Source organism: Hemicordylus capensis, chromosome 3, assembly GCF_027244095.1.
Source record: "Hemicordylus capensis ecotype Gifberg chromosome 3, rHemCap1.1.pri, whole genome shotgun sequence".
NCBI classification, from domain to species: Eukaryota; Metazoa; Chordata; class Lepidosauria; order Squamata; family Cordylidae; genus Hemicordylus; species Hemicordylus capensis.
In genome coordinates this window covers 113,850,881-113,868,005 of record NC_069659.1, presented here as the reverse complement: position 1 = coordinate 113,868,005, position 17,125 = coordinate 113,850,881, and the positions used below count along the sequence as shown (strand labels likewise).

Below are 17,125 nucleotides of genomic sequence, written 5' to 3'. Positions count from 1 at the left end.
CAGATTCGGATTTATTCGGATACAAAACAAAACTGGGGTGATTCGGAAGGCTTAATTTTGGACAAAATACAAAATGGGGTTGATTTGGATTTGGTACAAATTGGAACAGAAAAAATACAAAACGCGCAACCCTACTTTTCAGCAAAAAACAAACAAAACCCAAAACAAAACATCATTTACAAGCAACCCGGCATGCCCGGAAGAAAGTGGCAAGACAACTAAATTTTGACCCCCTACATCCACATGGAAATGACACTGTGAGAAAACCCGCACATTTTGATAGATAAACTGCCAATTTTATGGACGCATTGGGTAGAAAAAGCAACCAGTCGACTATCACCGTTGATAAATGAGGAGGATAATTACAAGCCCTTAGCCTCCCTGCAAGAGGAGTTCCACCTACCCCCAGTCAGTGCCTGGCAGTAAATGCAATTGAAACATAGTATATCTGCTCAATTCGGACCCGGTGCACTGGTGGCACCAGCAAGTCCAGATATATTAGTGCACACCATTAAGATGTCTCCTCTTTCAAAACTAAACAAATATCTGTATGCCTTCACGCATGGAGACACGGACCCTGGCTTGGATATATTTAAGGACAAATGGAACCTGGAACTTACACATAAACTGTCACCAGCACAATGACAAGATATTTTGGGTAGTTTTAAATGTAGCTCAATGGATCTTAAATTCATTTATTCATTTGTTTGTTTATTTATTTATTTACTGACCATTTATCCAATGTATTTACTTATCTCGAGGGCTTATTTTTCATGTGCCGCTAACTCGAGCAAGTCGTGCACCCATTCCTTGCTCCTAGGGGGAGCGGGAGATTTCCATCGTCCTTGGATAAGGTGCCGCATTGCACCTTATCCAACAGAAGATTATTTTCAGGGCATAATGGACCCCTCTACACCGTAAGCGATTAAAAATGGTCTCAAATAGTAATTGCAGGAGATGCAATAATCCCCATGCCAACTTAACACATATGTTCTGGGACTGCCCCATAGTGCAAGGATCCTGGAGGAAGGTATTTATGTGTATTAATTTAGTGATGGATTCATCCCTTGCACTGAAGGATCTGAATGCAGTACTGGGGTATATCCCAACCAAGTGGGGACTAAAACCAGGTCCTAAATAATGGCTATAGAGAAGCTTAGTGGTAGCCAAGAGATTAATACTGAAGTGATGGAAGTCTCCCGCTCCCCCTAGAACGGGTGCATGACTTGCTCGAGTTAGTGGCACATGAAAAATGGGCCCTCATAAAAGTAAATACATTGGATAAATGGTCAGAAATCTGGGATAATTTTACTGAACTATTCTTAGAATAATTAAACACACAAACAAAAAACAACCAAAAACACCATTTCTGATTTACCCACATCTCTTGGTGCAACGGTGTGTATTTCCTTCCACTCCTGCTCACCCTCTTCTTCTCTCTCTTTCCCCCCATCTCTCCTTTCTTTTCCCACCTCCCCCCCAAAGCCAGCGCAGTGCACAAAGGCTGGCTAGGGGAGGGAAGGTCGGGCTTGGGGATGGAGTGGAGCAGATGGGGGGAAATGGGGAAGGATGTGTGTAAAATACTAAATGTCAAAAATCTTTTTTTTTTAAATCATTTAATCTTACACCAAGTATTGTAATCCATGCTTGCAATTATTAATGTGATAATAATTATTAATGCATTGAATTATTCGTGCTGTTGGATTCATGGGGTTAACTATGCATTTCAGTTTATTATGAATGAAATATTTAATCTTACCGATTCAATGCAAATGCATAGTGAAATTTAATATTTTGCTGATCAGCCAGATCACAAGTTGGGAGCATTTCCAGTGTTTCCACCAATTTCACCATAGCATCATAGTCCTAATAAAAGTTGAAAAAGCCAATAAAAGACAGCTTTACTAAATGAAATTCATCCATCAAATAGTTTTTAATTTACTAGTTTTCCAAAAGTAACTACAGTCAAGAATTTTTAAGAAAGATTTCTAGCTTCAATCCTTCACAAACATTTTACCCTAGGACAGCAAGACACTCTCAGCCTATAAGGAACATACCACTCTACTGGGAGCAGGATTTATGAACTAATACAATCCTTAATGACACTTGTCCTTCTCTGTGTTAACAAGTCACTCATGTCACTCTACTAGTTAGTTAACATTTCTCTTTAAACACTTTCATATTTCCAACTGAAGACAGATTTTCAATGAAATGACAAAGCAGCCTTACAGGTAATCTATGTGTGTGCAATACTGTAGATTGCTATAAATCAACAGTAGAAGGAACACATTAACAAATGCAAATTAGAGCTGGATAACAAAAAAACTATGAGGTGCGTATTCTCAAATTACAAGTCACGTTGATAAAATGCGTACGAAAATGTGTAGCAAATTGCTATTAATAAGACACTGGATTTGAATCAAAGTCACCTTTCAAAACATCTAACCACGGGTGAAAATTCTAATAACTTATTTCCTTCATTGTAAATATAACATACCTGAATATCTCGATATGACAGAAGTAAATTTATTACAATGTCAGAAGTCAGAACTTCAGTATTATCCATACGAAGCTTAATCCTGGCCAGCTCTTTTGCCAGTTCTTCTCCTTGATACTTCTCTCTAGCTTTTCTAATGTCATTTAGCAGAGTTTCCTTGTAGTATGTGCTAAGGGATTAAGCACAGGAAAAAAATACATTAGTTATCTAAATTGTTGTCTTCAGCTAGTTGAACTAGACTAGTAACTACCAAAGCATCAAGTCTTGGTTTCTCTGTGGGGAATTCCTCTTGGTGGCTATCTGAAGAGATTCAAAGTATATTTATTGAAAACAATTAAGGAACATTCGGAAGAGAGGGACTATTCTGTCTTCTATCCTCAAAAGCCTGTGTAGGTAATTCAGACATTATGTAGTACCTGTATTCAGATATCTGTACACAGGTACATGTTCTGTGTTAATGACTGTGCCTGCATTAATTTCAAAAGTAAACCTGGGTACAGGCCCCTCAAATTCATGGAACATATAGGAAGTGCACTGCTGTACCTGCATTCAACATAACATGCGAGTACTTACATTCAATATGTGAATAACTGTAACTGACAGATCTGTAGCCATGTACACAGATTGTACAAGTGTTGAACATAACATGAAAAGAGCTATGTTCTGCACAAAATCTACACACACACACACACACACACACACACAGAGCTTTTTCCCACTTAGGCTCAGTACAGAATATCAGACCACCATGCAGAGGTTAAGAATGGGGCCACTGGTAATGATCCTATGCATTCCTTCTATCTGATATGCCACAGGACTAAAAGTTTCTACCCCTGCAGAGTACTAAAAGCACAAAGCATGAACAAGGCTAACTCCCTGCTCAGTTCACACACACAAAAGCAATCTCTTGTTTCCCTCTTAACTTCTTCTGTTTTGTTCCTTATCTTACTACTTTTCTGACTTAAAACAGGATTTTTAAGAATTCTGCAGGGCCACCCTTCAAAAAAGCCAAAACAAAACAAAAAACACCACAGCCTAATTATTAGAAGCCTTTCTTCTTTTCAATAGTTTTGTTTCACACTTTGCTGTAACAGTTTATTTAGAATTATTCTTCATTTCTATTTCTTGTTGGAGCAACAAAAACAAAAACATAATAAACTACTGATAGAAAAAAGAACCCCAGGAAACTCTATTACCAGAAACCAATTACCAGAGCTACTTTAACATGCCCAAATTCTTGGATGTGTATTACTGATTTTATTTTTCTTCTAACACAGCAGATCACCAGGCCATATAAACTGCTTTATAAACTCCCCTTTGGGCTGCAGTGCATGTTATCTTAAATACATCTTTAACAAATAGGCTCAAAGCAGTACGTGAACTGGAACTAGGGTTTTTAAAGCCTCCAGATAGGCATAGCACCCAGTAAACACGATCTTTTATAGCTTCCCTCATAAACACAGAGCAATTTTATGTTTAACTAAGCTTTATTCAGAAACAACTCTATTTTTCCTCCTCCTTCTCTTTCCGACTCTGCCCCCAACGACTCTCTACAGGATCCCCACTGTGGCAAACTTCTTAACATAAATGTTTGCTAGACAGAAAATACACAGTAAGTAGGGTTAACACTTTCCCACTCTGCCATTTTTACACTGAAAATTGCCAGAGTGGCCGTTTGCCCCAAATCAGTTATTTGTTTGTGAAACATAGGCTCTTGGGCATATTGAACGTATTGCATGCCTCTTTGGATGCTGGCCAGTATGTTTAATGTTAAAAGACTCTTATACACTGAATTTTAATCTTCTCTATTGTTCTTTGAAAAATAAAACTAATTTTATGTGGTGCAATTTGGAGGAAGTTAGGTTTGTCTAGATCAGGGAGTCTCAATGTTGGGTCCCCATATGTTATTGGACTTCAACCCCCATAATCCTCAGTTCCAGTGACCTTTGGTTGGGGATTATAGGAGTTCAAGTCCAATTACATCTGAGAACAACATTGAGAATCCCTGGTCTGGATCACACTGAACAAAATAGGACTTAAGACAGGGGCGTAACGATAGGGGTGGCAGGGGGGTCACGTGCCCCAGGCGCCACTTGGCAGGGGAGCGCCAAAAAGTGCCCCCACCAATCCCCTGCCTTTGCCAAAAAATATTTTTTTATTCGCATTTGATTTTTTTTTTTTTTTAGTCCGCAAAGACGCAGCACTCCCCGCCCCGCTGCCCTGCCACCAGTCACGAATGCGTCGGGAGGAGGAAACGCCGCGCATGCGTGTCTGGCCTGGGAGGAGAGCTCACCGCCTGGCGCCTGCACGTGCGTGCACTTTGTCTTCTCTTTAATCAAGTTCTAAAACTGTGTGTGCTGCTTTCTGATAAAGTGCACCATGTGGCCACTGGGGGCAGTGAGCCGGGAGCCGCCGCTGCTACCGGAGGCGGCGGGAACCGGGTCTTTTTCCAGAGCCCTCGTGGCGGCTCGTCCTGGGAGGATTCGGTCGCCCCATTAGCAGTGGTGGTGCAAGTCCAGCAGCAGCAGCAGCGGCGCCATCAGCAGGGCAAAGTGAGTCAAATACGATCGCAAAGAGCTGCGGAAAAGGCTGGTGCTGGAGGAGTGGATCGTGGAGCAGCTCGGGCAGCTCTACGGCTGCGAGGTAGTAGCCGCGCGGTAGCCACTGGCCAACTTCAGAGGGGTGGGGAGAGAGTTGGCTTCTTCCGGGCAGCAGCAGGCTCCCTCCGCCCGGGTCCGATTGTACAGTCTGGCCCTTGCCCGAAATACAAGAGAACCCGCCCGCCCATCGAGGCACACACGACACCCCTCACACGGCACAGTTATCCAGCGAGCGCTGAGCAAATGCAAAACACTCGCAGTTCAGATTTCCGTCTCGCTATTTTAGGCGTCTTCTAGACTCAAGCATAGGCTGAGCTCCGAGCAACCCCAGCTCGCGCTTTCTTTTAATTGTTTTCGGGGGGTTGTCTTGTTCTTCGTTAAATGTACTTGCAGAAGAGAGGTAATTCAAACAGTTTTACTGCAGGCAGCAGACCCCCTAAAGGAGGTATTTGCATTCAAGTTTTCAGAGGAACCTTGCCCTCTGCAGTCTTATTTTTTAATTTTGAATATGAAGCGACAGAGTGAAGTTGTTCAGCAGCAGCGAGGAAAAACACTCTGGAGACTCTCAGAGCAGAGGCACGCTCCTTTAGACCAGTTGATATCCGTTTCCTTCACGGGCGGAAGGAGGGGAGTGTGGCTAAATCGTGTCCTCAATCCTCGGTCTGCATAGACCGAATTCTTTAAATAGTGCTCGTCGCTTTAAATTGCTCTTTAAGAATATGAAGAGCTCCTTGGTTGACAACTGTGTGTGTGCGAGAGAGAGGGAGAGAGAGACACACACAGACAGAGAAGCCACTTCCAAATGACATTCCCAGTGCTTGGTTTCCCCATTCTTTGCCCCGTTCTCTATTCCCCCACCCCCACCCTTTATTTTCAAAGAAGGGGGGGGGGTATCTGTGTATAGGATTTCTACCTAGCCCTGTAAAAACCCTTTAAAAGGCAAGTTGGCACTCCTTAAGATCTTGGCATGTTTTGTGATATAGGGTGGCGGGGGGGGGGGGCATTTTTCAGTGTTCATACATGCAGTTTCTTCTCTGTATCATGTGATGCATATTACACTATGGTTCTGCCCACCGCAGCTTAGCTGAAATTGTTCAGCTGCCTACAGAGAAGCTCTGACTTTATGTGAGGGTGATGAATGTTTCATTTGCTGTTTCTTCCTAGGTTCAAAATCTTTACCTTTTGATGCCACATACTGTTGACAATTATAGACATTGTCTGAGCTGATTTATCTGGCTGTAATCTCTCTGTGTGATCACAAATCACAGGTTTAGGTTGCAAATAGACTTAATGGGTTTTAAAAATGTGTGGTGAACCTTGGGTTAAGTGGAGTCTCCCTGTTCTGATAATGCTGTGTACAACTGGAAGAATATAGTAACCTTGGTGTGTTTCTGTTAAGTTTGTCCAGAAACTGGTCTTATGTTACTGGATGCCTCTACAAGGAGGTAGGTTTGGCTGGGAGTGATTGGCTACATGCATTGATTTATCTGGTTGATTGGTACATGCATTATGATTGGTACATATGATTGGTACATGCATTAAATCCTGATCTTGTCCGTAGCCAATTGACTGCCTGAAGAAAATCGCTTCATTATAGAAAATCGCTTCATTATAGAGGGTTTCAATTTCTTGCCCAGAATATCCATCTGGGACTGTGTAAATAAAATATCGGCGACTCAACCGGTGGTAGAAAAATGAGAGTAAAATAGGCAATTTGCTGATATCCTTTGCCTTTCTTTCTTTCTTTCCTTCCTTCCTCCTTTCTCCATACTCTTTTTTTAATCTCTACTTCACTTTCCCTCGAGCTCCTACTCCTTCCTTCCTGGGGGTATTTATTTATGTGTATTTATTTCAAGCAAGTCAGATGTATGCTGGGGGGGGGGACGCAATTTCAGTGTTTGCCCTGGGTGCCGTTTTCCCTAGTTACGCCTCTGACTTAAGAACTTAGACTTTTTGGAAGTCTTGTAGAACATTTGGAGTCACAAGGAATTACATAACAGATACCACTTACTTCTTAACAAGTGGATCCTCATCTATTGAACAAAAAAGTACTCTTTGCAGAACTTAAGCACCGATTACTAAATATGTGCAACTAACTGTACCTGTATAACATACAAAATATCCTCATAGCACAACAAATTCTGGTACAAATGAAAGTGTTCCTGCTCACCATCAGCTCAGCTCAATGGATTTATCTCCAGTTTAGGCTACTAGTGTGTCAATAGCATCACAGTTCAGGGCTGGAATATTCCAACTAGCATATTCAAAATAATATTTCTCATTTGCCAATACATTTTGATTTTACTTTTGACTTATCTTCCTTAAAAACCAACAATTAAAATAGCAATAGCAATAGCACTTACATTTATATACCGCTCTATAGCCGAAGCTCTCTAAGCGGTTTACAATGATTTAGCATATTGCCCCCAACATTCTGGGTACGCATTTTACCGACCTCGGAAGGATGGAAGGCTGAGTCAACCTTGAGCCCCTGGTCAGGATCGAACTTGTAACCTTCTGGTTACAGGGCAGCAGTTTTACCACTGCGCCACCAGGGGCTCAAAATAAAACTGATCTGCTACAGACTATACTGTATATGCACCTGAAGTTGAGTTATCTATCATTCACTAAAATATAATTTGAGATCTAAACATGAGCTGTATCTATAAACATCAAGAGGGCAGAAAACAGACTGTCAGAAGACATTTTGCTATTTCATCTCTTAACTTAATTCAAACAATTGTTACCAGCTTTTTTAAGAAGTGGGACTTGAGCACATATTGATTCCACTCCAGCTAAAATTAGTCATGATGACTATGTCCTGATGGGTGTGAAGATCCTGCGTTGCCCTGCCTCCCAGAGCCACCTGGTACTGACAAGGGCTGCCTTGCTCCCCTGTCTTCCCCACTGGCTGGTGCACAGCAGCAATGCTGGCCATCCCCAGCACGGCACACGATGCTCCTGCTGCCCACTGCAGCTTCCCAGGCCCAGCCGCTGACCTGGCTGGAGCGCGGGGGCTGGAGCGCGGGGGCTGGAGCCACTTTCCAGGTTGGACCCTGCTTCCTTCCTCAGTGGCAGCAGAGGCATGTCCACACTCCAGCTGGCTCCCCACCACACTGTATTGTTTCATTAGAACAGGGTTTCTCAAACAGGGGTCCCCAGATGCTGCTGGACTACTACATCATTCAATCAACAGCATCTGGGGACCCAGTCTGAGAAACTCTGCTCCAGAAGATTATATTCTTAAGAAGCCAATGTTGTTAATAGAAAATAGTAAATTGCTTAAAATTTCAATAGTACAATATTGGGGGGGGGGAATCTAAAGCTATTGTATACATACATGAACACACTGATTTTCCCATCACTATGATATGAATAGACAGTGAATAAAGAATATTTTCATGCATGGCGCTAACTGAAAGGGACATTTGCCATAACTGAAGACCAGGAGGATAATGGCAGAAAATGTCAATAATGAGCCTCCCAGCTCCAGACAGTTTTGGAGAAAACTGATTATCTAGACCCATTTCAAACCGGTGTTCGGGCAGACTATGGGGTGGAGACTGCCTTGGTAGGCCTGATGGATGATCTCTAACAGGAAATTGATGGAGGAAGTGTGGCTCTGTTGGTCCTTTTGGATTTCTCAGCAGCTTTTGATACTATCAGCCATAGACTATAGTATCCTCCTGAGGGGGTTGGGAGTGGGGGACACTGCTTTGCAGTGGTTCTGCTCCTACCTCTCAGGCAGATTCCAGATGATGTCACTTGGAGACTGTTGCTCTTCAAAACATGAACTTTTATATGGCATCCCTCGGGACTCCATACTGTCGCCAATGCTTTTTTAACATCTACATGAAACCGGTGGGAGAGATCATCAGGAGATTTGGTGCAGGGTGCTATCAGTATGATGATGACACCCAAATCTATTCTCCATGTCAGTATCATCAGGAGAAGGCATAACCTCCCTAAATACCTGCCTGGAGGCAGTGATGGGCTGGATGAGGGATAACAACCTGAGACTTACTCTAGATAAGATGGAGGTACTTATTGTGTGGGGTCAGAACTCAGGAGACTATTTTGATCTGCCAGTTCTGGATGGAGTCACACTTCCCCAGAAGGAACAGGTATGCAGTTTAGGAGTGCTTCTGGATCCAAACCTCTCTGTGGCATCTCAGGTTGAGACAGTAGCCATTGGTGCTTTCCATCAGCTTCAGCTGATATGCCAGCTATGTCTGTTTCTTGAGATAAATGACCTCACAACAGTAGTACATATGCTGGTAACATCCAGTCTTGACTACAGCAACACACTCTATGTGGGGACTACCTTTGTACATAGTCCGGACACTGCAGTGGGTACAGAATGAGGAAGCCAGGTTGGTCTCCGGGTTATCTCAAGGAGACCATATTACTCCTGTATTGAAAGAACTACACTGGCTACCAATATGTTTCTGGGCAAAATGCAAGGTGCTGATTATAACCTACAAAGCCCTAAGCAGCTTAGGTCCTTGGTAATTCAGAACATCTTCTTCACCATGAGCCCCACTGCCCATTGGAATAATCCAGTATGTCTGCAGTTCCCACCAGCTCATCTGGTGGCTACACAGGGACAGGTCATCTCTGTTGCCAACCCTAGACTCTGGAATGCACTCTCTGCTGAAATAAGAGCCTCCCCATCTCTGACTACTTTTAAGAAATCTTTAAAGAAGCGTGTTTTCACCCAAGCCTTTTAACTAGACTTGTGGCGTTAAATCATTTTAAGATTTTTATGTCTGTTTAAATTTGTTTTATGTTGTTGTAAACTCCCCAGAGACAGATCTTTTTGACAGTGTACAAATATAATTAATAAATAAACAAAATTAAGCATTTTAAATTAGTATGAAGGATTATTAAAGAATAAATGGAATATAAATGTAATGAAAAATACCTACCTTGATGTCATTAATAAATGTCGAAAAGTGGGGCAGTTTATCCAAACTAGTCCTCAATGCACAATTTAAATTCTACATTAAAGTAGTGTTAAAACTACATGTTATTAATACTGCCTGATTAGACAACAGCATATCAGGTGGCAGGGAGACATGCACACTCAGGCTCCTCCCCATGCACACCAATGTACATATTTAAATGGGCCATGTAGTGCTATATTTACTGCAAAAAAGTGCAAAACTCAATGATAACTGTAAAATTTGTTTTCTATATTTAGGTGTCTGCTGTGAAAGGGTAAAGTTGCAGACCAAAAACACCAAAACTCATGAGGCTCCAGAAATATTGATTTCAAAGCATCTTATTACAAATGTAGGCTTTGAAATTCATATTCACGTTATTTATACCCCTCCTTCCCCCCGCTGACTGGACTTGAAGCTCTGCTTCTGCTTATCTTAGAAGATAGCTCTAAATTACTATGGCTAGCTTACTAGAACAGGTGCATGAGAGAGGTAACGTTTAAATCAAATTAAGACCATACCATAATGCATTAGGCAAGAAAAATCTATGCTTGCTAGAAAGCATGGGGCTTCATTCATACACACACACACACACACACACACACACACCCCTTGGAAAAATAAAACTATAAATAAGGTGGCAAAAGAATGGTAAAATTACCATGATGTGACATGGATGTCCTTGAGAAGGTTGATAAACCTGTCCATCAGTGGAAGACAGAGAGGCCCCAGAATGGTATCCCAGTTAGGCTGCATGTACTCAGAGGCTCTCCGCTGGGCATCACTTTCACAGCAAAAGTAATCAGCACACGGTGTAACAATGTATGGAATGAAGTAATAATTGCCAGTTGAAGCCTAAAGAAGATAAGGCATCAAAATATTAGAACCAAGAGACCGTTATTCTCATGGATGGACTGATCTCACTTTGAATCTTTTAGGAAACAAGGCGCAAATGACAATAGACAGGCACCCTGAATGCTTTGAAATCTAAATACTGCACATCCAGTTGTCCATAACATATCAGTGAAATGCTTAGCATTTTAAGCATTTATCACATAAGAAAAGACAACAGACTTGCAACATTAACACTTAAGCTGTAAAGCTCTACAATTTCGAACAAAGCTATTAAATTCCTATGAAGTAAGAAAATGATGAATGTTTTTAAAGAACTAAGGATATAACTAGAAACATGGAAACTGGTGGTGGTAGCTGCTACATGGCAATCAATGGAGTGATGGGTCTCACAGTCACCTGTTCAGTGATGGTCAAATGCTACATTTTGACCCTTCCACAAGGCACATATTGATGGAAACATGAGCCAAGAAAGAAAAACTGTTAAATTAATCTCCTTAATCCAACCTACAATCAGAATTCCCCCCCCTACATTGATTATTACATGGATAGTTGCTATTGAACACATTCTAGTAGGAACTCCTGAGGACTATGTACTTTTCAGGTAACTTCAACACAGAAAGCTCCCTTGTTTGAGGCAATGGGACAGGAAAGATATTCAACTATTCCAGATCCTCCAGTCTATAACAACTCACAGGAAGAAAGTATGTCTTCTTCCCCACTGTGCTAAGTTAAAGTTATATACTAAGCAGAAACTGTTTCCCTGAACTAAGTTAAATATACTAGCTAATGTCCAGAAAATAATTGCACATGCCAAAAAAAATGGTTCACATGCACAACAGAGGATGGCATTTTTCACCAAATTCCCCTTCCCTCTGCAACCCACTCTGCCTCCTAAAATGTCCTGAGGGTTGCGGGACTCTCATGGATATATTTTTAGGAGGTATAGTGGGCTGAAGAGCGAAGTGCAATCATGCAAAAATCACTCCTCCCCTTGGTTGCACATGCAAACCTCTTTTTTTTAGCATGCTCAACTTTAGTTGGCTGACATTCAGACTAAAGTTGAGCATGCTAAAAAAAAAAAAGTTTGGTTGTGCATGTGCAACCAAGGGTAGGAGTGATTTTTGCTTGATTCCACATCCCTCTTCAGCCCACTATATAAAAATATATCCATGAGGGTCCTGCAACCCTCAGGGACATTTTGGGAGGCAGAGTGGGCTGCAGAGGGAAGGGGAATTTGATATGGCCACAATCTTCAAACACTGCAACCATAACTATGTTATCAAATATATATTATATGTTATCAATAAGTAGGATATCAAATCAGTATATAAATGCCTGCAACACAAATGGAGACCAGGATCAAAGTATTTTTAACTAAACATACATTTATATGTAGAGGCCCTAAATATGTTTAAACTACTTATGATAAAAGCTCTTATCACCTTAGAAAGGGTAAAACCCATAGCGACCAGTGCAGATGTACCATTCTCAGACTTTTAAACCTTAATCACTTTCTCTCATCCAGCCATGCATATTTGCCCACAATTTTCCGTTTTTTATTTACAGAAGACATAAACAGAAACAAAGACATCACAATTCAAGTTAAAAAAACAACTCTTGTATAATCTTTTTGCCTGTGTTAATAAACCTGAAATCAGCCATGATCTGATTCTGGATGGAGGGGCTGATCTGGTATGTATTACAGAGACAGTGTTGGGTGAGGCTGGTGGTCCAGTCTGGTCCCCGCTTCTCCCTCCAGGGTAGTCTGTTGAGGAGCAGCGGAGGGGAAGTCGGGGGGAAGGTGGAGTGGCTGTGGTCTTTAAGAATAACCTCTCCCTGACCAGGATCCCTGTGGAAGTGTCTGATCATATTGAAAGTTTGTACCTAGGTTTGGGGACCAGGGATAGACTGGGACTTCTGCTGGTGTACCGATTGCCCCGCTGCCCAACGGAGTCCCTAACTGAGCTGATGGACTTGGTCTCAGGGTTGGAGTCTCCCAGGCTTGTGGTGCTGGGGGACTTCAGTGTTCAATTTGGGACCAATTTGTCTGGAGTGGATCAGGAGTTCATAGTAGCCATGACAACTATGGGCCTATCCCAAGTGGTCTCAGGACCGACGCATATTGCTGGTCACACACTTGATCTGGTCTTTCACTCTGAACAGGGTTGTGTTTTGTGGGTGGGGACTCCTGTGATTTCTCCTTTGTCATGGATGGACCACAATCTGGTTAAGGACCACAATTAAAATCAATTAATAAAAATCAAAACTAAATCAATTACACAATTAAGTTTAATTGGTTTAGTTTTGATTTTTATTGTTAATTGAATTTAATTGTTTTTATTTTGATGTAAACCGCCCTGTGCCATTTTTGGAAGGACAGTATATAAATCAAATAAATAAATGCTATACAGAAAGATCACTCATCCACTCACTCACACCCCACAGTGCTCCTACTCCCAAATAAGTTGCATATTCTGCCTAACTAAAAAGTCTCCATCCAGAACTTAGACACCTGGATGGCTTGTGGTGAATTGGGTTCTGCAGTCTACCCTGTCACATTCATGCTGAGAGGGGAGGCCTGCCCCAGCATTCACCCCAGACCTTTTAGGATGACCTCTCTAAAGTCATACCTTCAAGGAGAAGGATTATACATTGCTTCCTGAGGAATGCCCTCTAAGTGCTTTTAAGAATGCCAAAGACATACATAACCGAGGGGTAAAAAGACCAAAAAAAAAAAAAAAAGTATATAAAACCTAAGTATGGCTGAGAGTTCAGGAAAATACCTCCTGTGGCCCCCTAGCCCCATCCTCCATATCTGACATCTGATGTCAGGCGCAGGGGGTTGGTTAGCCACGCCCCCACGTCTGACGTCAGATGCGGGGGTGTGATCTCCATGCCAAACAGGGCCGCGCGGAAGGGAGACCAGTCCGCGCAGCATTTGGCATCGCAGGCTGGAGCGACTCTCCCTGCCAACATAGCACAGGCTGATCTCCCTCCCAAACAGGGCTGCTGCGTTGGCAGCAAGACCAGAAGCAGATCTCCCTGCCTTTAAGGCAGGGAGAGTCACTCTGGCTGCACTGCCAATGCAGCGTGGGCCAATTTCGGTTCCAAACGGGGCCACATAGCCCCGTTTGGGATCAAAATAACACACACACACCCTGCATCTGACATCAGACGTGGGGGGCTTGTATGGCGCATGCGACCCCTGATTGGTGGCGACCCAGGTTCTTTGAACCCATTCACCCAATGGTGGCTCTGCCCCTGATACCTCCGCCCTAACTAAGACAGAGAACTAAATAGGTAACTGATTGTAATTATTCAGTTAAGGCATTTAATTGCCATCTTGTCTCTGGCCACAATGCTAATTTGAAGAATTGTGGAATTTGAAGAATTCCACAACCTTGAAGCTATTCTTCCAAGCTGTGAAATGGACACTTCAGAAAGAATGACTCTTTTGCAGAGGGCTAAATTACATGTTACGAACATAACAACAGCTCTGCTGAATCAGGCCCAAGGCCTGTCTAGTCCAGCATCCTGTTTCACACAGTGGTCCACCCGATGCCTTTGAGAAGCCCACAGGCAAGACGTGAGGACATGCCCTCCAAACTAGTGGCCATCACCACATTCTCTGGCAGATAATTCCATAGATTAATTAATTATGTGCTGTGTGATAAAGTACTTTCTTTTGTCAGCCCTAAATTCCTAGCATTCAGTTTCATGCAATGAACCCTGGTTCTAGTTTTGAGAGAGAGGGAGAAAAATTTCTGTCCACTCTCTCTATTCCATGCATAATTTTATACATCTCGATCATGTCTCCCCATAAGTGCTTCTTTTCCAAACGAAAAAACCTCAGATGCTGTAGTCTTGCCTCATAAGGAAGGTGCTCCAGGCCCCTGATGCCGTGTGTGTGTGTGTGTGTGTGTGTGTGCGTGTGTGTGTGAGAGAGAGAGAATGCAGATGGGATGTTACATGATTAATGTGGAGGAACATTCAAAATCTTTCTGCCCACAGAAAGCTGGCAGGTCAAGAGCCCTGTACGTACACCATTTCCAAGGTGAGTGAATACACCTATGTGTGCTGAGCTGAATGTCTGCATGGTGTATATTCACATACAATATACACAAGAAGGGTTCTCTCTGTGCAATTGGAAAACCTACTTTCCCAGGGTTCGTGATGGTGTGAAGAGCACCCTACACACAGCATGGGATATTAAAAGTATTCTGAGCTAGTGGTTTCATCAAGAAGCAGTGTAATGCAAACAAAGTTTCCACATGCTCAGTAGGCTTCCCCATTCACTCTAGTTGAAGCGGCAACTCAATGCATAAATTCCTTGGCAAACAAATACCTTGACCATTAGAGAGAACATAGAAGTCAACTGGCATGGAAGCTTCAGCACACATACACCAGAGTGTCCACACAGCTTTAGATCGGGGACAGTGTCTAGCGAGTTTTGAACCACATTTGGTTAGAGTGTTCAACATCCTACCAAAGCACTTGTGCAATGAATGAATTTGTCCTAGTACAGGAAGACAGCATAGTTGCACTAAAAACAGGGATTTACAGAACTGTGCTCCTGCATGAAAGTTCCCCTTAAAACAGATGAGGTGTGCCACAGGTTGCACAACACTAGCCTGGAACATTAACTAACTACAGACCTAGCACAAGTAGCTGGCACAGCTTTCACTAGAACTTTGTTAGTCAGGATGTCAGCCTACAGAAACAGCGTCAGCTAGCATATCTCACAATGTCCAAATGATCTCTTGTTTCCTCTTGGAAGGTGTATAAAAGCAAAGCTTTCAGATTTTTTCTAAATGCACAGGAAATCTCTGCAATGCAAACATAAAAGAACACTTTACTGTTTAAACAAACATGTTCAAAACAGAGGCAAGGTGGGAGGACTGTGTATACAACCAAAGGGGAGAGCTAACAAAAGGTGACTAGTTCAGCTATTATCAAACAGAACTTTATAAAGTTCTATTCCACTGCATAAAGGCATACCAAAGAACAAAACAAAACCCATAACTGCACAGCAAAGTCAGGCATCATTCATTAGATATAACAGCAAAGCACAGACAAGCACCATTCATTAAACTAATTTACAAAGACATTGCCAGGAGCAACATGCACAAGACTTCTATTTATCAGTTATTTAAAAGATCAAGAAAAAATGTCAACGTCAAGCAAAAGTTTGATTCATTTTACTTTTTTTAAAGTATGTGGTCACCTAAATATCTTATTTGCAGATTGAAGCTATATTTTTAAAGTCTGGATAGAGAAGTATTTACCACTTAAACAAGAGTATGACAGCTCTGCTCTTTATGTTACACAGACAGCGCAGGAAAGTCTGTAAGTGCACTGTTGCCAGAGTGATATGAGAAGACTTGGGTCCTGTGGGAGGACCATGCATTACGGTTCTTCCTCACACTGGTATCATCCCTCTTTGTACTGACATACAAAGAAACAGCATCGTAGGCTCTTCATATCACCCCAGCAGTGTGGAAGGAGTAATACTGCAAAGGCCTCCACACCACCAGCATATTGTAAGAATTGCCCGACAGATGGTCTAAATCAGGATAGGCAACCTTGATTCTCCAGCTGTTGTTGAATTACAACTCCCATCACCCCCAGTCACAATTTGCTGGGGATGATGGGAGTTGTAGTTCAACAACAGCTGGGAAGCCAAGGTTGCCTACCCCTGGTATAAACAATGTTATTGACTATTCCAAGGGTCAATAAAATAGCCAATAAAATAAACTATAGCCAAGTATCATTTTGAAATACACAAACAAGAGTGTTTTCAAATGCACAATAGAAAAGAAATATACAGCAACACTTATTAAACATACAAGTGGAATAAAATAATGAATACATACTTTGCCTATCACACCACCACTGTGGTATTCAGGAGGTAGTTGGACTCGAAGAAAAGCTTTGTGGTTGGCAACTGCAGCCTACTCCAAATTGTAATGGGATATGATGGAAAATAAAGATCACAGAAGTAAGCATACTTTCAAGAAAAGGCACACAGAACAGAAAAACTATTAAAAGGAGGGAAACAGTGAAATATGAGTACACACATGCAGCAAGAGTATATATGTGATCAAAAATGGTTATGTCCTTTATAATGAAAGTAAAGAGGCATTCAGTAGAAAGCCAGGGATAAAATTTCTTGTTACATCAGTACGCTCACCCAGAAACCTTCCATGTGTTCACAAGCTATTATACACATA

The 17,125-nt window shown here is 42.0% G+C and overlaps 1 protein-coding gene across 8 annotated transcripts in view; it reads right to left on the bottom strand.

Moving 5' to 3' along the window:
- The window catches only part of MAP3K15 (mitogen-activated protein kinase kinase kinase 15), a 146,986-nt gene that overhangs the window by 83,364 nt on the left and 46,497 nt on the right, over window positions 1-17,125 (bottom strand). For 3 of the 8 annotated variants that reach the window (XM_053312981.1, XM_053312982.1, XM_053312979.1), the window contains 4 exons: window positions 16,769-16,846; window positions 10,702-10,895; window positions 2,498-2,666; window positions 1,760-1,866 (listed from right to left, as the gene is read on the bottom strand). In XM_053312981.1, coding sequence (XP_053168956.1) covers window positions 1,760-1,866; window positions 2,498-2,666; window positions 10,702-10,895; window positions 16,769-16,846 — 548 coding nt within the window. Of the gene's footprint in view, window positions 1-1,759; window positions 1,867-2,497; window positions 2,667-10,701; window positions 10,896-15,550; window positions 15,699-16,768; window positions 16,847-17,125 lie in introns of those variants that run through there. The other 5 variants (XM_053312980.1, XM_053312984.1, XM_053312985.1 and 2 more) reach the window with 3 other exon arrangements.